This window comes from Zingiber officinale, chromosome 5A, assembly GCF_018446385.1.
Source record: "Zingiber officinale cultivar Zhangliang chromosome 5A, Zo_v1.1, whole genome shotgun sequence".
Lineage (NCBI taxonomy): Eukaryota > Viridiplantae > Streptophyta > Magnoliopsida > Zingiberales > Zingiberaceae > Zingiber > Zingiber officinale.
Genome location: NC_055994.1, coordinates 93,554,203 through 93,578,916, shown reverse-complemented (window position 1 = coordinate 93,578,916; position 24,714 = coordinate 93,554,203). Strand labels below are relative to the sequence as shown.

At 37.8% G+C, this 24,714-nt stretch overlaps 1 protein-coding gene across 3 annotated transcripts; it reads left to right on the top strand.

The window, feature by feature from the left end:
* Window positions 1–13,531: 13,531 nt before the first annotated feature.
* Window positions 13,532–24,312, top strand: LOC121981020 (E3 ubiquitin-protein ligase RFWD3-like). Of its 3 annotated transcripts, none has more exons than XM_042533337.1 (14): window positions 13,533–14,079; window positions 14,917–14,995; window positions 15,107–15,196; window positions 15,271–15,315; window positions 16,345–16,380; window positions 16,578–16,613; window positions 18,733–18,826; window positions 18,945–19,003; window positions 21,788–21,898; window positions 22,011–22,141; window positions 22,228–22,267; window positions 22,848–22,910; window positions 23,008–23,195; window positions 23,616–24,312. In XM_042533337.1, the coding sequence occupies exons 1-14, from the start codon at window positions 13,676–13,678 to the stop codon at window positions 24,103–24,105; spliced, it is 1,866 nt and encodes a 621-aa protein (XP_042389271.1). In that variant the 5' UTR covers window positions 13,533–13,675; the 3' UTR covers window positions 24,106–24,312. The 3 variants fall into 3 exon arrangements, with proteins under 3 accessions (XP_042389273.1, XP_042389271.1, XP_042389272.1); XM_042533338.1 differs by having other exon boundaries at window positions 13,535–14,079; window positions 23,014–23,195; XM_042533339.1 differs by lacking the exon at window positions 16,578–16,613 and having other exon boundaries at window positions 13,532–14,079.
* The last annotated feature ends 402 nt before the right edge of the window (window positions 24,313–24,714 follow it).

The following is a 24,714-nucleotide window of genomic DNA, read 5'->3' as shown; positions in this document are numbered from 1 at the left end:
TGCCTACATTGGGGGAGAATGTAGGGTTAAGGTTAATGAAGGGTATGGGATCTTCATTATAGTGTTGGTCACAACGAGTGAAGTTGTGTACAACGATGCGCAACTCTTCAGGGGGAGAGTTTTCAACAATGGGGCTTTTGTTGAAGAGTGTCCAAAATTGAGGCACGGGTTGATGTGTGCTCAAAGATGGTTTGATGTGTGCCAATAGGGGGAGAATGAAAGGGAGTAAGTTAGGCTTTCATTACCTAGAGGAAGTTTGCCCTCTTAGGGGGAAAATGAAAGGCTTAACTTATGTATTCATTACCTAGTGGCATGAAGAAGGTTTAGGCTATGGGATTAGCCTAACTTACATGTGGTATTGTAAGTGATAGTGTTGGTATTGTCAAACATCAAAAAGGGGGAGATTGTTGGTGCAACATCCCTCAGGTCAAGGTTGACCTGTTTGACCAAGCTGAGTCTTGGTTTGGGTTTAGATGTTTGACAATAAGATGTTAATTGAAGAAGAGTCAAGTAGGTCAAGGTTGACCGGATATTTGACTGGGAAGTCCTAACTGGGATGTTAGGCAGAAGGAAGTCCTAGTGAGTGAAGCTAGGCAGAATAAAAGTCCTGGTGAGTGAAGCCAGGCAGAAGGAAAATCCTGGTGAGTGAAGCCAGGTGAAAGTCCTAGTGAGTGAAGCTAGGCAGTATGAAAGTCCTGGTGAGTGAAGTCAGGCAGATGGAAAGTCCTAGTGAGTGAAGCTAGGCAGAATGAAAGTCCTGGTGAGTGAAGCCAGGCAGAAGGAAAATCCTGGTGAGTGAAGCCAGGTGAAAGTCCTAGTGAGTGAAGCTAGGCAATATGAAAGTCCTGGTGAGTGAAGCCAGGCAGAAGGAAAATCCTGGTGAGTGAAGCCAGGTGAAAGTCCTAGTGAGTGAAGCTAGGCAGTATGAAAGTCCTGGTGAGTGAAGCCAGGCAGATGGAAAACCCTAGTGAATGAAGCTAGGTGGAAGCCCTGGTGAGTGAAGCCAGGCAAGGGAAAATCCAAATGGATCAGGGATTGACCAGACATCTGGTGGAAGTCCAAGTAGGTCAAGGAAGTGAACGGATACTTGGCACGACGAGAAAAGTCCAAGTGGGTCAAAGGGATTGACCGGACACTTGGTGGGAAGTCCTGGCAGGTCAAGGGAGTGACCAGATGCTAGGCATGATGTACCAACAGGTCAAGGTTGACCGGATGTTGGTTTGGGAGTCTTGGAACTTGGTTTTGGGCAAAAACCAAGTGCTGGATCGATCAGGGGATCGATCCAGGAGCTGGATCGATCAGTGGATCGATCCAGGCTTCTCTCAGCGAACAGAAAGCCTCTGGATCGATCCGTGGATCGATCCAGATGTCCCAATCGATCAGTGGATCGTTTGGGACGCGGCTGCTTCGTGCGATAAGCGCTGGATCGATCCGTGGATCGATCCAGGCGTTTTTCCCAGAGCACAGAGGCACTCTGGATCAATCCATGGATCGATCCAAAGCCTCCCCGATCGATTGGGAACATTCGAATCGATCGGGATCCGACCGTTGGCGTCGTTTATAGCTGCAGGCGTGCGATGGCTGCGGCATCTTTTCACCGATTCATTCCAGCTCTCTCGTCGGCTCCTCCACAGCACTTACAAAGCTCAAATCGCCAGTTCTTGAAGGATCTTGGAGGCTCTCCAAGTCAAGAGGCGAATCAAAGCCAAGAAGAGAAGCTAGGGCTAGGGTTTTGTACTCATTGTAAGCTTGTAAGTTTGTATTTCTTGTATCCTTTCCCTCTCTTCTTGTATTGAGTCTTGTAGGGCTTCTCCGCCCTTGGTAGTTACCATAAAGGAGAGTTTTTACTAGTGGAGGGTGTGTGCGTTGGTGTGGATCCTTGGATTAGTCACCTCTTGTGAGGTGGATACCAAGTAAACCAACCGTGTTAGCGTGTGTGATTGTTTCTGTTATTTTCCGCTGCATATCCTTGAAGAAACAAGCAACGCCGAGCACCGAGAGAACGCGACGAGCTATTCACCCCCCCCCTCTAGATACTTTTGGTCCTAACAACCAAAACCAATTCCTCCTCTCGGTCCCTATCGTAGCCTCTTAGTTATAGAGTTCTATACCCACCTATACCCACCTTCTATACCCACCCAATAGGGGCCGGCCAAGCTAGCTTGGGAAACAAGCTAGGGCCGGCCTAGGTATAAGATTGGGTGGCCGGCCCTAGCTTGAACCCAAGCTAGTAGGGCCGGCCAAAATAAATTAAAAAGAATTTTAATTTTAATTTTAATTTTTATTATGTGGAAGAAATAATTTATTAAAGAAAATTTAAATTAAATTATCTCTCTTGTAAAATTTACAAAAGATTAAAGAAAGAGATTAGATCTCTTTCCTTATTTGTAGATTGGTGAGATATTTTATTTTCTCTTTAAAAATTATTCACATGTTGTAAAATTAAAATTATAGAAATTTCTTTTATTAACCATGTAGAGATTTTTAAAGAGAAATTTTAATTTTAAAATTTCGGAAACAAATTAGGAAGTTTTAATTGTTGATTGAAACTTGTCCAATTTGTTCTCCAATGATGTGGCCGGCCAATGTAGATTTAATTGGGAAATTTTATTTTATTTTTCTCAATTAAATCATGTCAAGGAAATTGAGGAAATTTTGTTGTAATTAAATTTCCTAATTTGCCTAGGCCAAGGAATATAAAAGAAGGGGAGAGGGTGCCTTCATGAGATAACATCTATTATTTCTCTCCCTCTTTTGTTCCTTGGTGTGGCCGGTCATCCTCTCCCTCTCTTCCTCTTGTGGTGGTCGAACCTCTCTCTCTCTCTTGGAGCTCTTGTGGTGACCGGATACTACTTGGAGAAGAAGAAGAAGAAGGAGAGAAAGCTAGCATCTCTTGGAGCTTGGTTAGTATTTTGGTTTTTCTTCTTGGTGAAGTTTTCCTTTGTGGCCGAACCTTGCTTGGAGGAGAAGAAGGTGGTTGGTGGTTTCTCATCTCGGTAGATCGTTGCCCACACAACGTCCGAGGTTAGAAGAGGAATACGGTAGAAGATCAAGAGGTTTTTCTACAAGGTATAACTAGTAATTTTTATTTCCGCATCATGCTAGTTATTTATGGAAATAATACCAAATACAAGAGGCTTACGTTCTAGAATTTCGAATATGTTTTTCGATGCTGTGTTCTTTTGTTTTTTCTTTTCCTTGTGATTTGATTGTTCTTTTTGGTTAACCTAAAGTTATTTTAGGAAATTAAATATTAGCTTTTTATAAAAGGTTTTGTCTAGTCGGTTGTGGTTGCTCCCATATCCAAGAAGACCATGTGCCTCGCCACGTCAGTACTGGGAACCGATTATGGAAATTAATATTTAATGGAATTAATAACTTAAGGTGATTTGGGTCGAACGTGTTAAGTTCCGCAAGAGACCCAAGTCAAAACCTAAAAGAACGAATAGATTAAGTTTTGGATCAAACGTGTTAAGTTCCGCAGGCGATCCAAAATTTAATTTAAAAGAACACATGGTAGCTAGGAAAAGGTTCAGACCTTTGTACAAAATTTTTATACAATGGAACCTATAGGTTTTCCGAGTAGCAACCAACACCTTCAACATTTCCATCAAAAGCTCTTGTTTAAGGGCCTCAGTGAAAGGATCTCCCAGGTTATCACCTGATGCAATCTAGGTGGCAACAACTTCTCGTTATACGATGTCTCGTATTGGGTGGTACTTACACTCTATTGTGTTTACTTGCCTTATGAACTTATGGTTTCTTCTAGTTTGTTATTGGACCACTATTATTACAATAAATTGTAATAATTTTTACGCAATCCAGAAATCATGTCTAAGTCTATTATGAAATTTCTGAGCCATATAACTTCTATGGCCGCCTCAGAGGCTGCCACATACTCAGCATCTATGGTGGAGTCCGGAAAAGCACCTATACTTAATACTCCTCCATTGTTATGGCTTCATCTCCTAAAGTAAACACAAAACCCCGAGGTCAATTTACTATTGTCCCTATCTGATTGGAAGTCAAAATCTGTGTAACCCACAGGGATCAAATTATCTGCCTTGTAAACTAGCATATAATCTCTAGTCCCTCTAAGGTATATGCTTTACGGCAGTCTAGTGTCCCGGTCCTGGGTTACTTCGATATATGCTAACTATGCCCTGGGCAAAATAGATATCTAGTCTCGTATTACATACATTAGGCTTCCGATAGCCGAAGCATAAGGAACTACCTTCATGTCCTCTATCTATTTTGATGTCTTCGAAGACATCTCTTTAGATAAAGATTCTCTATGCACAAAAGGTAAAAAAACTTTTCATGGAGTTTTGCATGCTTAAACGAGTTAGGATAGTATGAAGCTCGAGATAAGCACAACATTCTTTTTTTGTGATCCCTTTGATCTCGAGAATATGTGCGCACTCTCCCAAGTTCTTCATATCGAATTGTTTGGACAACCATACCCTTACTTCCAACAATACTTTGATATTGTTTCCAAGTACCAAAAAATGTCATCTACATATAGTACAAGAAATACCACCACGTTTTCATCACACTTCTTGTATACACAAAACTCATCCGGACACTGAATAAATCCATAGGTCTAGATTACTTCATTAAACCAGATGTTCCAAGACCTTGAAGCTTTACTTCAGTCCATAAATAGACTGATTGAGCTTACATACTAGATGCTCTTTGCTCTTTGCAATGAACCCCTCTTATTGCTTTATATGGATGTTTTCTTCAAGACTTTCATTAAGGAAAGTTGTCTTGACATCCACTTGCCAAATCAATATGATACAAGTATCCGGATAGACTTAAGCATGACTACTGGTAAAAGGTTTCCCTTTTTCAACAAGCCTTGCTTTGAAAGTTTCCATTTTCCCGTCTGTCCCTCTTTTTCTATTGTAGACTTATTTTCATCCAATGGCTTTTACACCATTTGGTGGTTCTATAAGCTCAGTATTCATTGCTCTTTGCCAAGATGCTGCATCTTTATCTTGGAGTGCTTCATCATATGTCCGGGAATCAGGTTCATGTTCACCAGGGATCAAGTCCAAAAACTCTCCCAAAACATGAATCTTTTAGGTTGTCTAACAACTCTCCCACTACAACGAGGCACTTTGTCCAATTATGTATCATTTGTGATACGTGTGATATCTCATCTTATACAGTTGGTACTAGATTATACGTGTCCTTTATTATTTCCTTAAGAACAAATTTACTTATGGACATGTGGTTCATTACATAGTGCTTTTCTAAAAATCGGGCATTGGTGCTAACAATGACCTTCTGATTTTTAGGACTATAAACCTCCTTTCGTTTCTCTAGGATAACCCATAAACAAGTGAACTCTTGTTCTTAATTCCTATTTATCAGTGTCTCCCTTCAGCACATGTGCTCGACTACCCTAAGTCAGAATATGCTTTAGACTAGGCTTACACTCATTCTACAATTCTATAAGAGTAGAGGGTTCTGATTTAGAAGGTACTATGTTCACTTTCGTTTCTAGAGTATATCCTCAAAATGAATTTGGTAATAACTCATCATCGATCTAATTATTTCTATAAGAGTCCTATACATTCTTTCTGTCACACCATTCTGTTGGGGTGTACCAGGTGCAGTCAGTTGAGATTTAATCTCGACTTCTGATAAGTGTATCCTAAACTCTCCTAAGAGGTACTTGCCACTATGATCTCACCGCAGTGTCTTGATACTTTTACCTTGACATTTCTCCGCATCAGCCCTGTACTCTTTAAACTTATCAAAGTATTTAGACTTGTGGGACATCAAGTAAATATACCCGTATCTCGAATAGTCGTCTATAAAAGAGACGAAATATTCGAAACCACCTCTTGCCTGGATAGTCATAGGTCCTCACAAATCAGAATGAACTGATTCCAATATGTCTTTGGCTCTATACCCCTTAGACTTAAAAAGCTTCTTGGTTATTTTTCCTTCCAAGTAAGACTCGCAGGTTGGAAAGATTTCCACTACTAATGAACCCAAAAGTTCATTGGCTATTATCCTTTGAATCCTACTCAAGTTAATATAACCTAGCCTTAGATGCCAAATATATGATTGGTTCATTTCCGAAGATTGATTTCTCTTATTAGAGTTAGAAAATATGTTATTTTGTTGCATCGTGGGAGTTATTGGATTTATAAATTGCCAACCAACGTACCAGAACAGATAACTTCCCTCTTTTTATTGATAACAATTTTGTTATTAAAAGAGGCAGAATATCAAGTTCTTTGAATAGTTTGGAAACTGAAAACTAGTTCTTTCTAAACTTGATACGTAAAGATAATTTCTTAAAATCCATATTTTATTTCTATCAGAAGATAAACATCTCCCACTGCAACAGCTTCTACTTTTGCAGTAGTGCCCATGTAGATGGTGTTTTCCCTTTCATATAGTTGTCGGGTTTCCTGGAACCCTGCAATGAATTACAGACATGACTAGTGACTCCCGTATCTACACACCAGGTACCGGTAAATAACACCACTAAACATGTTTCAACAACTAATGAATAAAATACACCTATATTGTTCTTAGTTCTGAAAAGACAGTCCATCTTAATGTCCAAGTCTTATTTCCAATCTTAATTGGGACTATTAAGTCTATTCTATAGTATAACAGCTAGGGAATTGACAAACATTTGAAATCCTAAGAATCACTAAAATATTTGGTCAAGACCAACACCTTAAAATCCCCATGAATTTTGTATGCCACGATAGTGTGGACGTATACAAAATCAAAAAGGAGATTTTATCCATTAATTTTATTATCTCGTCAACATAACTTTATGACAAATTAATAGTTGGTCTATCTTTGATCAAATATTTGGTCAAAACTTTGAATTTAAAATAATATTGATTCATCAAAATAATATCATTTAAATTCACTAACACCTCAAACACTGTGAATTTTGCATGCCACGATAGTGTGGACGTATACAAAATCAAACATTTGTAAGAGGAGGGTTTTACCCATTAATAACCTTGTCAACCTATCTTTATAACAAATTAATAGTTGGTTTTCCTTCGGTCACACAAATAATAGCAGTGACTCAAATGGGGAGGATACTATTAGATGTGTCTAAGTGTATACCATTACTTGACACTTAGTCCATTAATTAAGATTGTGCCCCTTCCGATGGAGAAGATCACACGCTCCTAATTAATTTACGCTACCATTACTTGACACTTAGTCTATTACCACTTGCTTGATCATGAATTCAATAGAGAGGGGTGTGAATATCGATTTAAAACTTGGGCGAGTAAATGCACAGCGGAATAAACGAAAAACAACAATGCTAACAAGGTCGTTTTACTTGGTTCGAAGCCTTTGTCGACTTCTACTCCAAGGCCCGCACTCGTTGAGTGCTTTCGTTAGGCAATTACTAATAATTTGAAATGTTTTTACAAATGCAGTACAGAAATTTTAGTAAAGGAAAAGAAACCGACAATAAGAGAATAATAAGAAAACAAAACTTATCGGAGAGTCTTCGCAGCGTCGCAGGAGCACAGGAGAGTAGATCGTTCGTTGTTGTTCTTTGACTCCAGCCTTTACCCTCCTTATATAGGAGGTTCAGGGCGCCTGAATCCCTTCGGGTGCCCTGAATATGTCGTAGCCGAGCTAACCAGGGCGCTCCACGTGGTGAATCTCGTTAGGGAAAGATTTTGCATTCTGAGTGCCCGGACCCGTTCCGGGCGCTCGGACCTCCACTTTTCAACAACCTGCAAAAAAGAGTTAGTCCAAGGTAAAATGCAAACTACCCTGTAAAATAAAGTGTTAGCACAGTTAAAGAATAGAGTAGTAATTAGATTTTGTCTCCTCGAGACCGGAATCTAGTCACGATCTCGACTTAGATATCCGAAATGGATCTAAGTCGGATCGGCGCCTAATGTTCCCTTCCCGGGAACACGTCCTCACAATCACTTCTCTCCAGTGACTTACCTTCACTTACTTGTCAGATGTCTGGTCAGCCCTTCGACTCATCTGGGCTTCGTGCCAGCTATCCGATCAGCCCGTCGACCTAGCTGGACTTCGTGCCAAATGTTCGGTCAGCCCATCGACCCGTTTTGACTTCGTGCCAACTATCTGGTCGGCTCGTCGACCTGTTTGGGCTTCTCCTGCACACTCGATCAGAGTGTTAAATAACAATGAAACTAACTTAACCTATTTTGTCATTCATCAAAACTTGAGTTAGACCGTTAGTGCTAATCGCACCAACAAACGAGACTAACTTAACCTATTTTGTCATTCATCAAAACTTGAGTTAGACTGTTAGTGCTAACCGCACCAACAGGTATCATCCACATCTTCAAGGGAGGAAGAAATGGAACCATCCACGTCTTTAAGTAAAGAGGACGAAGAGTAATCCAAGGAAGAGGAGATCTTGGAAACTCAACCCTCCACCTCAACTACCAAGAAGAGCACAAAGGACCATATCAAATGCTTTAAGTGTAGTAAGATGGGGCACTACAAGAGTATGTATCCTTTGCTTAAAAAGGTAAAAGAGGTAATCTCTAAAGTCGGTAAAGTTGCTTTAAAAACTAACGTGGGTTGTACGGATGGAGTCAAGGAAAAAAACACATTATGTGTTTCACATATGGTGAGTGGAGACACTACCACACGAAGTGCCCAAGGAGAGGAGATATCAAAAAATTAGTGCACTTGAAGAAATGGGAAAAGAAGAGGAGCTCAAGTCAAGTAGGAGCTTCAAAGGTGAAAGGGAAGGTAATCCCTATTTTGAAGTTTAATCTAAGTTCAAATTCTTTCATCGTTGTTAGGAATATTGAAGTACTCATGTATAATTATGGATTTAGGTATAATGATAGGAATTGGGTTAACACGATAGATAACCTTAGGAAATCATGTACTAAGGTTAGACCTAATAAGACCAAAACCACTTTGCCTAAAGGAAGGAAAGTGGGTGAAAACCTAGGCATTAATCCCAAGAAGGGGAGACACATGCCTAGGAAGGGCAGGTCTAGGAATATCAATGATGAACATGTTGATTCTATGGTTAAAAATCCATAATTGGAGAATCAAACTTTAAGGGAAAAGCTTAATAAGTTAGAGAAAGTTCTAGATAGGTTCATTATTGGACCTAAAGGACTTGCATGCGTTTGGGTGGTCAAAAATCTAAAAATATTAAATTGGGTTCCTCCAAGGCCAAGGAGAAATCAAATGCTAGGATGACAAATGATAATGACAAGGGAGAGTCATCCAAGGCCAATAAGAAGGAATATGCTAGGGTGACATAATTATGGTAAGGATGAGGTGCTAAGGTTAATAACAAGAAAAAATTAACTAAAGATAAGGTGTCTAAGCTTAAGAAGGTAAAGTTTGTAGGCCAAGTATCACTCGAGGTGCACCAAAGTGGCTTAGCCATAGTGGATGAGTCACCTAAAGAGGTGGCTAAAGCTAAGAGCTCTAGGGAGAGCTCAAAGAGTCTTTGAGACATATGATAATGGATCTCAAGTGGATATTACTTGGGATTCTAGAAAAGCCATGAAATGTGCCAAAGGGTTTTGGAGACGGACTTTAGTTTCAAACCTAAAGGATTGACACAATTGGTTGAGTTTCATGCATGAAAATATGATTTGGGTTTATATTCCATGAAAATTGATTTTTGATGTATAGATGTCATATAAATTAATGTTAGGGATGCATTATGGTTTATTATGGGCAGATACATCAAGAGGAACTCAAAACTAGGACTTTAGTTCAAGATTCAATTGAACCATTTAGGTAGTTTTAGATTTTATGTCAATCTTGGGATCTATGATAAATATATTTTTTCTAAGTATGCATTGGTAAAATAGACATCTCTATAAAATTTGAAAATTTTTGGAGGTCTATGAAATTTCTTGTGTATTTCTGAAGTTGAGTCAGAAATGTTGTTTTTGGCTAAAATAGTGTACTAGTCGACTGATATAGTTACCAGTCTTCTGATAACATTGTTCATGAGCACAGAATGTTTATGTGAGCTCGTTTTGAAGAGGGCAGTCGACTGAAGTTAATGTCAGTCGACTGATACAGTTTGAAAATGTGTTTTAGCAATAGGAAATTACCAAAAGGATGGTGAATATGTATGTAATTTTATAGGAGATTAATACATGATGTTTATGATCATTAGATGTTAAAGAGTCTAATAATTGGGATATTATTGGAGCTCTTTTTGATATATGACAAAGGGGAGAAGTGTTGGGTTTAAGTGGGAAACTTACACACCCTTATAAGAAAACTTAGCTCAAGGGGAAGCTTAGGTGAAGGGGGAGCAATTGCTCACTTGTTGCTAAAGGGGGAGAAGTTTCACTTTATGGGGAATTCTAACTCAAAGGGGGAGTTTAGGTGGAGCAGGGATCTTCTGGTCGCATTTAGCGGACCAGGCCCTGGTCCACTGTAATGATTGGAGGGATTTAATGGTCCCCACCTGCTAAATAGTTGGGGACCATTCAATCCTTGCAATCACTGCTCCTAGTCAAAGAGCGGACCAGGACAGATGGGACCAGAGGATCCCATCTGGTTTAGGTGAAGGGGGAGCCTAGGGTTAGGTTTCATGACTTATGCATGGGTATATATGTATGTTTATTTGCATTGTTATTATATTTATATTTTCCTAACTTAAACAGATTGTAAACATCAAAAAAGGAGAGATTGTTGAAGCAATCTAGGTATCCTAGATTTTGATGTTTGGGTAAAGGTTTAAGTTAAATTTATTGTTGTATTTGATATGCATTGTGAGTGTGCAGGATATAAGTATAACAAGGAGAGCCCAAGTGTGATCTTGGCAAAGGAGGAAAGTTCGAGGGTGAGCCTTGACGGTGTAAGTCCAAGCATGTAGTTCTGATAATGTAAGTCCAAGTGTGACTTGGCAATGGATGAAGTCTTGGAGGCTTGGCCTCTTGGCAAATGAAGACCCGACGACAATGACAAGACTGATGGAAGCTCTAGAAGGCAAGACGTGAATGATGGGGAGACATCCGAGGGGCGCGAGGCTGATGGAGGATGTTAGAAGGCTAGGTTTAGGTTGTGTTGGCAAGGACAAGTGCATGAGAGACTATACTCAGGATAAAATTTCATGTTACTGTAGCATACTATAGCGTTACTATAGCAGTCGACTAGTAACCGACCGTTGGCTTGTAACAATCGAATTTTATTTATGACCAGTCGACTGGTAGTTGACTGGTAGCGGAAAAATAGCTTGGTGTTTTCATCCCTAGCTCTATTTAATAGAGCTCAAGGTTCTTAGTCATTGTTGATGAAATTAGTGGTAGTTAATCCTAATTAGAGTCTCCAAGTGCTCAAGTGATCTAGTGTGGTTATGTGCGAGTTGTGGACCCATAAGGAGCTACGCGAGCTAGCCGAAAGTTCTTCGGGGAATCATCCATCGACGAATTTGGATCGTCCACCTTATAGACAACCGGTGGAGTACAAATAAGTGATCTCCAAACCATGTTATATAAACGTGTTAAAGGTTTGATTATCTTAGTTATTGCCTCTTGGTTTAGTTTTCTATTTTTATTTTTATTTTGCATTTTCGCTGTGCACTAATAAGCGTAGGAAGCGACGATTTGGGTAACGAGTTATTCACCCCCTTCTAGTGGCGTCAAGGTTCCAATCATAATGCATGTGAAATTAATATAAACTAACTAATATATCTTGAAACTCCCAATATAAGATTAAATTTTCATTCACAATAGAGAGCTTCTTTCTTTTCTACCTCTTCTCAAATCATATATATCCAACAGCGTGTTCGTTTTCCAATTTTTTTTATTAAATTAAATTGACCAGTCATTTATATGAACAAGAAAAATTTACATTTTAACAGTTATCATTTTGTAATTGCTATATAATAGTTACAAAGTGATGGAGACAAAATTATAATCTACTTGTGTTGTTGATCGATTAATTTGGTTTGAGGATTTAAGACTTTCGGGCTGATCAGAATTTGATTTGGCGATTTAGGACTAATCATATATAGTTGTTATTTGTTGGATGCCTTTCCATGTGCGAGTGCACTTGAGGGAGACGCTGACGTGGCAGTAGGGGGTCAACCCCTACCAAGTCAGTGCCCCCCTTACACATGCATGTGTGTGTATCTATATATATGGGTGACTATAATATCTTGGGGTGCTATAAAATAATCCGAGTGTCCTGAGCTATCAGAGTCACCTACCGTGGGTATATATATGAGAGAGAGAGAGTATTGTTAACTTGGATGATGCATGTGGGCGTCACCCATGGGTGCCTCTCACGTGCGAAGGCGACTCAAATGATTGGAGGCATCTCCCGTGTGAGAGGCGTCCACCTGTGTGTGTGTGTGAGAGAGAGAGATAGACACCCCCTATACGTGCCTAGGTTGTCTATATAGGACATCCCCCTCAGTTGCACAAGTAGAGAGAGCATGAGAGACATCCAGTATAATAAATCCCTCTATATATATAAAATGAGCCTAACATTAAAGCCTAAATAGATTAATATCTCTTTTTATCTTTGAGTTATATTGTTATATAGTTTCTAGAATATGAATATATGATGTTCAATAATATTTAATTATTATGAAATTATAATTGTCATAGCTGGTAATAACTAAAAAAAAAATAGCTACGGTAATAACTAAAAAAGTATATATAGTTACTCTAATATTATAAGAATTATCATTTTATCGCTGTAATATGAATTTATTTGTTTATATAAGAAAACCTATCAATTTAAATTAGAGAAAAATCTCCAATCATAATATTAACTTTACATATAATCCTCATGTCCAAAAAATTTTGTTTCCATTCCTGCATGCAAAGTATTATTTGTTTCAACTCCCTCATACAAATATTGATACCTAAATTGCCCTTCAGATTTTTTAGGTACAAAAATTTCAAAATTGAGTACAAAAAGTCCAAAAATGAGTATAATTCTTCTTAAAGTCAGTATTTTATATTAAAAATCGAGTATATTTTCTATCAAAATTGTTCATCTTATTTTTTATGTATAAAAAGTCTAAAAATAAGTATAATTCATGTTAAATTCAGCACTTTACACTATAATCTAGTACTTTATACTAGGATCGAGTATATTTTCTATCGAAATTAACCCTCATATTTTTCGGTACAAATAGTTTAAAAATGATTATAATTCCTATTAAATTCAGCACATTAAACTAAAAGCGAGTATATTTTGAGGTGAAAAAAGAATCGTAGATAGAAAATATACTAGATTCTAAGTTAATATACTCAATTTAAGAGGATTTATATTGATTTTTAGACTTTTTGTACCTAAGACTATCATGGACAATTAGATAAAGATGTTTAACTGGGGAGTAAAAATAAAGATTTTTATGGATAGAGATTACATGTAAATATTCAATAAGGACTACATGTACAATATTTCGCAGGTCTAATAGGCGAATATAAACTTATGTCAACTCAGTTAAGCTATGGTGAAAAAGCGGCTTGACTACAAACGTTAGCCTTGCGAACGCAGTGACTCACGTGACCTGTGGGGATCTCTTGCACAGTTGCCGGCACAAATCCCGCTAGAAAACCCTACACGGCTAAACCCTACTCGGCTGCTGCGGTGTGTTTCACTTAATGATCCATGGTTCATGGCGTCGGATCTGCATCATTGAAGCTTCGAAGGGGAGCAGTTGACGTAGCATCAGATGGAGGTGGAGGAGGCGGCGGGGGAATCCTCCATTGCGCGGAATATCGATCTGGGAGAGGACGAACCGTTGCTCCACGACTCGGGGGTGGAAGATCGAGTGGCGCGACAGGAGGTTGATAGTCGCGCCTTCTCGGAGGTTACGGAGGATGCGCGAGAGAGGATGCATGACGGTGAGCGTGAGGTGATTTCGCTGGGAGAATCCGACGGAGAGGACGATGCCGACGGGCAGAGCGGGAGAGAGGAGCCAGCAGAGGAAGAAGGAGCGGAGGAGGGGAACGAACGGGGTGGGGCGGAAGGCGAGAGTTTGGGCAAGACGGAGACCGTCGAGTTGGACGCTTCCTCGTCCCCAAATTGTCCCGTTTGCTTCGAGCCGTGGAAAGGCGAGGGACTTCACCGTGTTTGGTAAGGAAAAAATTTGAGTTTGTTTCATTTGTTGTTGTTGTTGTTGTTGATATATTCTCATTTCAATTCCTTTTCTGTTACATTGCTGATTAGCATGTTGGCCAAAAAATTGTGTGCGCTTGGGGTTGTCTGTAAGAACCATCTTCCACCTAGTTTGCTACTTTGCATGTTAGTGTCTCAAATTCGAGTTAAGACCATGCACAATGTAAGTGGTCCAGCAGTGGCAACACGATGATTGTGAGGGAATTAATGGTGGTGGTAGAAAGTTTGTGATGCAAGGTAGTTTGTGCTGGTGAGGAACAGTGGTCTAGGGGTAACTGACGCCCTATCTAGTAAGAAATCAGATTGCATGAAACTCAAGTAATGGGGGTTTCTTGAGCTATTGTTTTTAATATGTTTAACAATTTGAAGTACATGTTTCACAGAGAGCTACTGGTGTCTAAAACTCAACTGCATGTCAATATTTTGTGACTGTTCATGAGCATTAGTGTTGTAGTAACATTTATATGTTACAATTTTTAACCTAGACTTGTATATATGATTACTAAAAGATCAAGATTTGCACTTTAGTCTGTCTTGCTATAATACTCTAAATGATCAACACGTTAAATTCATTGAATTAGAATGCATATCTTTCATCTTAAATCATTTTGTTTGGAGATGATGATATATTACTAAATTGCTTTTTTGGCTGTACTGGGTAGTATTAAATTTAATCATAATTTTCAGGCAACAACTTTGTGGCTCTGGCTGAAATATATGTGATTTTTTTTCCAAAATTTTGTAGCTTAAGAATTACTTTTACTTTTCTGTTTTTGTCTGTTGTTGCAATTACAGCTGTGTACCCTGTGGGCATGTTTATGGTAGATCCTGCCTTGAGCGATGGCTAAAACAATGTGGAAAGAATGTTGGAAAGGTACTTCTCTGACTTCTGGAACTAGAATCCGATTTCCAATTAAATTATGCATTTTTTTTTTAATTTTTATAACTTATCTGTTTGTTAATTCTTATTGGCACAATTTGGCAGTGTCCACAATGTAGTAAGAAGTTTAGGCGAAAAGAAATTGTTAATCTTTATGCACCAGTGATTGCTGTACCTAATGCTGATCTAGAAAAGGTTGCATCTCTTTCTACACTACAGGATCTATTTATTCATGCTGTCTAAATGCTGAATAATTTGGTCATCTTCAGGAAGTGCAATGTTTAAAGAAGGAAAACATGTCTCTTAAAATAGAGGTAAGATTAGAGGACTCATTGTTCTCTATGTGCTGTATTCTATGTATTTTTTGCTCCTTTTTTTTTATTTGTAACCATTGGATATTGATATCGTAACCTTTTTGTTTTTCCTTGTCTTATCCAGTGTGTTTTATAAACTGCTCAACATTCTCTTTTTTAGTTTTTATATAAAAACATCAATCATGTATCTTGCATGTGAACTCAACAAACCATTTTCATTGGGTAAAATGAACATTGCAAAACTATTATACCTTGTGATTAGTACAAGCCATTATATAATTGGTAGACAATTCGAGTATCAATTTATCTAGAACATGTGTATGCAAATGTTCCTACAAAGAAAAATCCAGTTGCTTATGCACTATTTAACGTTATTAACTTGATCTATAGCTCTTTCCTTAGGAATGAAACCTTTGGATGCCAATAGGAATGAATAAAGTAACTGCATTGTTCCAATGAGTGAGGAGCTTTTAGCATTTGACCATAAAAAGTATTTACATGTTAATAAAATTCCCAGTTTGTTAAAGTCTAAGTCAATGCTGGCTAGGAATTTTGTTAACATATTAAATCCTTTATGTGTCATATGCTATAAAGCTCCTCACTCCATAAGCCTATGAAGCCACGTTAAACATTTTATGTGGATGCATTTTATAACAATGATGATTATCATTAGGGCCTTATGTTGCATTTTTTTTTTGCTGGAATAGGCAAATTACTTTTAGTCATGGGTGTATTATTGTTGCTTTAGCATAAACCCATTAGTTTAACTTAGTCTGGGTCAACTAATTGAATTAAATCAATATATGCTGAAGTACATTGTTTGACTTGCATGTATCTGATTTGACTGACCCTTAGGAATCTTGCATTCACATGGATGCATGTGCTTCTCTTTATAATATATTTTCTGAGGGATATTTTGAATGAACATTAGGATATTTGAGAATGTGAAGAATTATCATATATGTAATTTGAAAGAATTTACCCAGTGTATTTTCTTATTATTTTTTATGTTTTTTATTGTTTGTGCAGAGAAATGTATTGCTCGAGGAGATTAATAAGCAAAAGGTGATTTCATCATGCAGTTAGTTGCATGTAGCATCTTCTTATCATTTTTCATCATTGGAGAGTCATCCTAAGAAATTGTAGTAACATGACCAGCAAAATGTCATGTCATTGGCTATTTTGTTATAAGTTTTCCTGCAAATTTGTTGAGCGTTAGTCTTACTTTTCCTTTTTAACTTGTTCATGTGTTTTGTTATCAGAAGCGTGCAAAAGATATGGAATGTTTCTTAATAAATGTAAGAGATTATATTCCTTTTTTTAAATTAACCATGTACATCAGATTTTATTATTTTTATTTTTATTTTTATTTATAAATGTCAATGTTAAAATTACTTGCTTAGTACCTATATCAAGAACTTTTGTAATCATAAATGGCAGCTTATGCAATATCAAATGCCTCTTTTAGTAATAAACGATTACTAGGCGACTTACCTAGAGGAAGAACATTGAGGAGGAAAATGAAATGGCTGAGGGAATGAGAGGAACTTTCTTACCAGGAGGAAGAATGTAGCCACATCTCCACTTTCTTTGTTCCACTTCATGTCTTTACTGAGCTAGAGGAAGAAAATGAGGCAGAACATAGAGCTAGAGGCTTAACGAGGAGGAAGGAGACTTAAATTTGGAGCTAGATGTATTTCGTGTTTCCGTCCGTTCCACATGTGAACGTTGGTCAGTCAGTGGGGAAAAAGTCTTACAACCCTATTGATTGGCCTAGCATGGTATTTTAGACCAGGTTTTAAATTTCACTTTGTGTCAATTGGCACAAGTGTAACATATTGTTATAATAACTAATCTACACATGAGAAGCTTTGAGACCTCCGGTACATGTTGCATTGTGACCTTCTTCCATGAGAAACTACAAACCATTTGTCATAAGGAGCTCCAAATCAAAATCTCATCCATCATCTTGTCACGAGAAGCTCAAATTGTTCCTTCGTTGCAAGAAGCTTTATGCCTGACTCCCCCAAACAGCAACCACTCAAGCCTCATGCAAGACTTCCTTGAGGCTTTTTAGGGTATGCAATGATGGCCCAACTCCTCCTCTGCCTAGTTCCTACAAGGTGAAAGTGCCACATCAACGCGAGGCAAGGCAAGGCTTCCGATCATTTGATGACACTCCAAGTAGGTACATAACCCTCTTCTGCCTAGTTCTCCTCCTCCACATTGGGTTTGTTTCTCCTCTGTCACCCACAATCCTCTTCCATTTAGTTCTCCTCCTATGTGTTGGATTTTCTCCTCCTCCACATACACTTTGTGCTTGGCACAATCACCGACATCAGCCATGCTGGTCGGCACATCTTGTTCCAGTCAAAGACTATAACCCTGGCTTGGAATGAGATTTTAAGTCTTGTTTCAGACCATGAAAATAGACCTTTGTGCATTATGCATATACAGATAGCTCCTAAACAGAGGCAACTACTTCTGTTTGCAGGTTCATGATTGGATGTTTCGTTGTCTGTTGGCCGGTGGAAAAGAAAGGTGTCCCAGCATCGTGGGAGTGGAGGACAGATTTGGTTTTGCTAATGTAAGGGATATAAGGTTTGATGAGTCATGGGTTGAGTTTACAACTTGGCTGATGTCTTCAGGTTTAATAATGAAGAAAAAGTGTTATTGCCACGACAAGTAACAAAATTATTGTGTGAAATGGCAGCACAGGTGTTGGCAATGACAGAGGTGAGTATGGGTACTTTCAGCTGGTGTTTGGGATAGACCAACAATTGTTGGAGAAGGTGCCCCTCTGGAATTGGAGATGGAAGTTCAAGTGGAGATGTCAAAGAGAATTCTTCCTAAAGACAGTGTTTGAGGATCTCTGAAAGGGGCAGCATCTGGACTTGGTTTGAACATTTGAATTGGATCGTTCCTGGCCAAAAGAAGAAAGAGAAGAAGATAAAGGGAAAGGGGGAACTGAAGGTGGTAGAGAGAAGAGGAGACACTGGCAGGAGAAAGAAGGAAAAGGGAAGGAGAGGAGAGGAGATAGAGCATAAAGAGAGTGAGAAGGGGAGAGAAGGAGAAGAGTGCATAAGGGTAGTGAGAGCAGGCCGAACAGGGAGCAATGAAATTGGGAAGGAGGAAGAGGAGAGGAAGAATACGAGGAGGAAGAGAGAGGGAAATATCTGTTTCTTCTGGTACAAAACTGATGCTAGAGGGAGGAATGATGGAGAAGTTCCATGAGTTAGAATTAACTATAACCCCAACATTATGTGCTTTCAAACACTATGCAAGAAGCTACCCTACAATGCCCCTATTACTAAAATGAACTCGATGGTAAATGGAATTTTTATTGCATCATGTTGTCTGATATTTAAGACATTGTTATTAGCAGAATCTACTAAGTTTGTCCTGAATTCTGTGTAGAAAATGGCTTGTGTAGAACACACGTTATCAGGTTCGAGGGGACAGTTTGAATTCTTTGATAAAGCAAGGACTTCGGCATCTCAGTCATTTTATGGTAACCCTTGATATCATATATATGTTGTTGAATTATAGTATTTCAAAAAGCACCTATTTTTCCAAGTTAATTTTATCATAGTGTTTTCTCATGACATCTTTTTCTGGCATATTGGCAGGCAAAAGCTTTGTGTCTCAATTTGATAATGTGCTTCCACGCTGCTGCTTCACCTTGCAGGTTCTCTATCTAAATTTGATGCATTATTCTAATTTTGCAAGAAGGGGAGCCTTGGCGCAACGGTAAAGTTGTTGCCCTGTGACCAAAAGGTCATGGGTTCGAATCCTGGAAACAACCTCTTGCAAAAAGCAGGGTAAGGATACATACAATGGATCCTTCCCCGGGACCCCGTATGGCGGGAGCTTCGTGCACCGGACTGCCCTTTTTTATTCTAATTTTGTTGATTGGAGTTTAGGAATATTCTATCTGATGTGTGACAATGTATGTGTTTTGTAAATTTGTTTTATATTATTCCATCAAAGGGGATATAATTTGTATTTGTATCAATATTTCATTTGGCTTTTCTTGTTTTCGTTAGTTGTTTATGTGGTAATTACTAATTGCAAAATTAAATGAAGGAGTTCCTGTACAATACAAATGTATATAAGGTATACATCACCTAATTGTTGTGCATAAATCATTTAAATATTTATTTTGACTCCTCATATGATAAATATCATTGCAACTTGAGAAGGATATAGTGAAAATCAAGGCTTTATTTGTTAAGGAAAAACTTTTATGTTTTTATTTTTTGGTTTTTAGAAACTAAAACTCAGAGCTATTTGGATCTGAGAGTTTTAAGTATTTAGGATCGATGGAGGGATTGAAAGAGATGTCTAACATATAATACAAGTAGTGCGGTTGAAATAGAGGAGAGCGTTGAGTGTTTTATGTAACTGTTAAAACTTAAAAAGAAGTTTTACAAAACGGCGGATAGGTCTCTTATGTTATATGACGCTGAATGTTAGGCTATGGTTGGAGCACATGAGCAGAAGATGAGAGTTGCAAGATAAAAATATTAAGGTAGATATGTGGATATACGAGCATGGACAGAATAAAGAAATGAGAGCATTAGAGAAAAAAAAAATCAGAGTTGCATCTATTGAAAGAAAACTGCGAGAGACGCGTTTAAGATGGTACGACCATGTACCTAAACGACCAATAAATGTTCCAGTTAGGTGATGTGAAACTATAACAAATATGCACATCAAACGAGGAAGAGAATGACCAAAAAAAGACTTGGTTAACAACAATAAAATAAGATAAATTTTATTTAAGTATCGATGATGATATAGTAGGGAATAGATCCCAAGACATAGAAGGATTTATATAACCGACCCCAATTAGTGGGATAAGACTTGGTTATTGTTGTTGTTGTTGGGATATTCAACATTGATTTTTTTGGCACGTTTAAATTTATTAGAGGTGAATGATGCAATAATTTTATTCTTTCAAACTTTCAATGACTTTCTTTTATTTTCTAAAAATTGTAAGTTGAAAATATAAAAATTTCACCAACCAAACAGTGTCAAATTGTTTCTAGAACCATCTTGGTTAATTGTTGACAACATAAAAAAAAGGGAATATGAATATTATAGTTATGAGAATAAAGTTATGTAGTCTTTGCCAATTAAAAGATATCATAATTGTATTTGTATCATCTTTTTTTATTGGTTTTGAATATTGTGTCAAGGGGCTATATATCTGGGTTCTGCATGACTCGTGAGTTGAGCATGATCCAAGTTTAACTGGGCAAGGTTGTGCCCTCCGAGTCTTAATTAGATCATGACATGCTAGTCCAAAAGCTGCTAAACTTAGGCCTAGTCCAAGCATGCACCCGAGGGAATTAGATCATGCCTAGTTCATTTGATTTTTTATTTTAAATCTAGAAAGTAAAAATAATAATAATTACATTAATGAAAAGTTTTAGTTTTGTCTATTAAAATTTTAAATTGTACTAGATTTTTTAAAAGGAAAATTTCAAAGTATAAAAATTAGAAGAGACGAGGGATTAGAGAAAGTTAATCAGTAAGAGTGTATGGAGAGAATGAGAGCTTGTCTGACTAAGATTGGGTTTGAATGAAGTATGATGGTGGGTGGGTACTATTGTAAGGAAATTTTAACCAGTTTTATTTTCTTTTTTCCTTTTCTAATTGTGTTAGAATTCAGGATTAGGTGGTGGTTGGGGGATATTTATAGACTAAATATTAAGTGTATTTTAGTCATTTACATGCATTTAATTTTTTTTTTTTTTGCTAGTTGTGAAGCATAAATGCATACTGGTTTTGGATGAGAAAAACTTTCCAATGTTAAATAGTCATATTAGTAGAAAATTCAAAAGTGTTGAATTTATGGTCTATCGTTTCACATAAATTGTTTTCTTAGAAAATATTTTCTTTATTTTTAAGCTTTTGTTTTCATTGTATCATTTTTGCACTTGATATATGTATAACATGTTCTTATGTTTATAGTTCTGAAATTTTGGCGTTATAAAAATTTCATTTAACTCTTCAAGATGTATGAATCCCAGTTGTGTATATGAATTGTGTGCATTCCGTAGTCTCTGGATAGTGGATCTCATGTTATACCTTAAGGGTTATGTTAGATATTTTCTTGCCTATTTTATGAATAGGATATTCTGCAGAGTTGGAACCAAAGCCTGTCTAAATTTGTCTTGACTTATTTGATTATGATTTTTTCCCCATTATTTGCACCTAGAAATATTTCTGTAATTTGTACCCACAGCTCCTACATGGATCCATAGCTAAATAGGATGTGGATGCATATGACTTTTATTATGTGAAATATAATTGACTTAATGTGTATACCAAATTTCTCTTGTTTGTGATAAGCTGCTTTTCCAACATGAGTGTATTATCTTTGTAATTTGGTGTCAATTCCAATTATTTCAAAATAAAAAAAATCAAGGATGGATCTATATTTCTTTTACCTGCATATTTACAGAATGAGCTGGAGCTACATGAAGCACGGGTAATGGGAATAGATGGATCCAGTCACATTGTAATCGTCTCAGGAAAGTCCCCTGGAATTGAACGAGAGCATGTCCTTAACAAGGTAAATCTTCACTCTCAGAGCACTCATGTTGAATCTTAAAAAAATTGTTAGTTCCTTTATTTTGGCCAGGGTCATTTGATACTCGTGTAATGTTCTATTTTATTCTGTGCAGATTAGCTTGCTAAGTCAACATGCAAGTAAAATAGAGCTTCCTCCCAACACTAGCGCTATTAAGGATCTTCGTATCCTTCCAAATGGACTTGCACTTCTTGCATCATTGGGCAAGAAATTATTACTTTACAGGTTAGTGTGTTTTCTTTTGGACAAATATCATCTTGCAAAACTCAGTAAATGTCCTTGTTTGACCTAACTAATCACTTTGTATTCAGTATGGCGAGTAACAACCTTGCACTTAAGTATGACTTACCGGTAATTCTTTGATCTCAGTGGTACTATTAAAAAATTTCATTTCTGTTTATTTGGTTTAGTTCTCTTGACATACAATGCTTGCTGGATGTATTGTGTTATATTTTACATGTTGCCAAATTTCGAGTCTGCACTAGTTTTTTTCCCTTCCACTAAGCAAATTGGCTTTTATTTTTTTTAAATACGTGCTAGGAAACCTAGGTCTAGTTTGATTTTCTTTTACTATTTGTATATTAGACAATTTTGACTTTGGTGGTCACGAGTTCGAGTCGTGGAACCAGTCTCTTGCAATGGTAAGGCTGCGGAAGCTTCGTGCACTGTGCACCAAGCTTCCTCACCAAGGCTGCGGAACATGGCAATCCTATAGTTCCCTGAAAGATTGGAAATATTTTGTCAATCAAACTTCAACCAAAAGTCGACAAGTTTTTAATTGTTTCTCATATCTGGATGAGAAAAGCTTTCCCTGACAGATTGGAAATATTTTGTCAAACTTCAACCAAAAGTTGACTAGTTTTCAATTGTTTCTCATATCTGGATGTAAAAAGCTTCCTCTTAGTCTCTTGAGCAAGTATAATATTTGCAGGCTCCTGCTTGGTCATGCTGTGGAGATAAAAGCAATTCACATAGTGTGTATGCTGGATTGCAGGTCTGCTTATCTGCTCTTTACGAATGCAATTGCTAGCTAGTGTTAAATCATTTGTATTCATGCAGAGAAGGTTTCGTAACACAATTTTCCGTCATAGTCACAGAATGGCATGCTCTTGGTCTTTGATATCCGCCAGACCTCAGAACCCATGCAATTAATAGAGGGCTTAACTAGCCACCCAGTCCATTCTGTTGATTCCGTTGTGCTAAATGATGGTAGCGGGAGGGTTTTCAGTGCTTCTTCTTCAGGTCCTTGTGTCTGGGAAGTCGGCTTTAACTGTCGAAGGTATGGCTGGGACATCATTACTTTGTAGAATTTATGGTTCTTTTCAGTTTGTTACAATTTAATCTCGAGCGTGATTCGTCTTAATGTGTTCGAACATGGTTTATGGGACTAATTCTCGTGGTGTATATCAGCTCTAAATTTCCAAACTTTCACTAAACATGTTTCCTGAAACCCTTGTCCAAGGAATTATATTCAAATTTGTTTGCACATTCATTCTCATTATTGACTAAAACATAAGGGCCGCGCTTTACATTCATTCTCGGTGTGAGCTTTATTTTGTTCCTCATTTCAGTTGGATTTTAATCATCATATTCATAAATACAGAAATATTTCATGATAGATTGACAAGGTTGCTGGTATTTTGTCATAGCGATATCAAATTATTTCTTGATTGATGACATATCTTCCCCTTTATTGCAGACCATTTTTGATACCAGAAATGCAAAATCGAGGTGTTTGCATCTCGCTTGCCTGTTGCGGTTCATCCGATACTGCAGTAGCTACCTTTCGACCAAAATTTGGACTGCTCGATGATATCACGCCTTCTCAACTTTCATCTTCTCCTGTTCTTGTTCCTCCATCCGGAAAGGTAGGTTCTCATGTTCTCATCGAGGGGATCAACGACTTAGATTTTGAGACTCGCCAGATCGGTACTAGTGCTGTCAGCAATATTCGAATGCCCAAGTCTGCAATCTGCTCCACGAGGGGCGACTTATTATTCACTTGTGGGGATGAAACGACCAACGGAGTGCACATTTGGCAGCTGCCGTTCTTCAACAGTCGCATCGAACTGAAGCCTCATCCGCATCCTATTCTCGATGTGAGGTATGATCGACGACCTGATGGCGATGGCTTACTAGGTTGCATAAGTGACAATAGACTACAAGTGTTTAACTGCTGCTCCACTTAGTTGCTTCACTTTGTTAAAGGCACACCTAGCTCAATGCGCTCGATTACTCGTAAACTTAGCTGTAAATTTACCGAAATGTTAATGTCTTAAGGCAATGACTTGTGACAACACTTAACCTTTTGTGCGGTTGTACTCTTGCTCGAGGTCATCGACCGATGGTCTTGTAGTTTCGTTTGTTCCGAATGTGACATTTTTTTTGAGAGCGTATCACATTGTTTATGTTCTAAAATGTGGCCTCGCTGTTTAGAGATTCCATGAGCATTCCACTCTGATAAATTATTCTCATTCATTAATATTTCAAAAATTAATAAAATCAATTGTTTAAGTTAAATATTTATTTTCCTAATTGACTCATGGAAAAAAAAAGAGATCAGATCTTTTGGTCTAAAAAAATATGGGTCGAGGGTGGACTACTTGTAATTGTGGTTTTGAATTGGCTGTAGTTAGTTTTGATCTCTTCTTGATTTTATTGTTTCATTAGGTTATAATTTAAGTCGGGACAGATAGTCGAAGGTCGTCTAGAGACAATAGGTGGTAGGTAAGCGGTCAGGTTGTCAGGTCCCGTATAGGGGCGATCTTTGATTATACGTGATTCATCTTTAATCCACA

Bases quoted from the DNA above. Each gene is read 5' to 3' on its own strand.
- LOC121981020 (XM_042533337.1), top strand. From the start codon at position 13,676: ATGGAGGTGGAGGAGGCGGCGGGGGAATCCTCCATTGCGCGGAATATC. The intron at 14,080-14,916 runs GTAAGGAAAAAA...TTGCAATTACAG, and splicing joins GAGGGACTTCACCGTGTTTG to CTGTGTACCCTGTGGGCATG. The intron at 15,316-16,344 runs GTAAGATTAGAG...TTGTTTGTGCAG, and splicing joins ACATGTCTCTTAAAATAGAG to AGAAATGTATTGCTCGAGGA.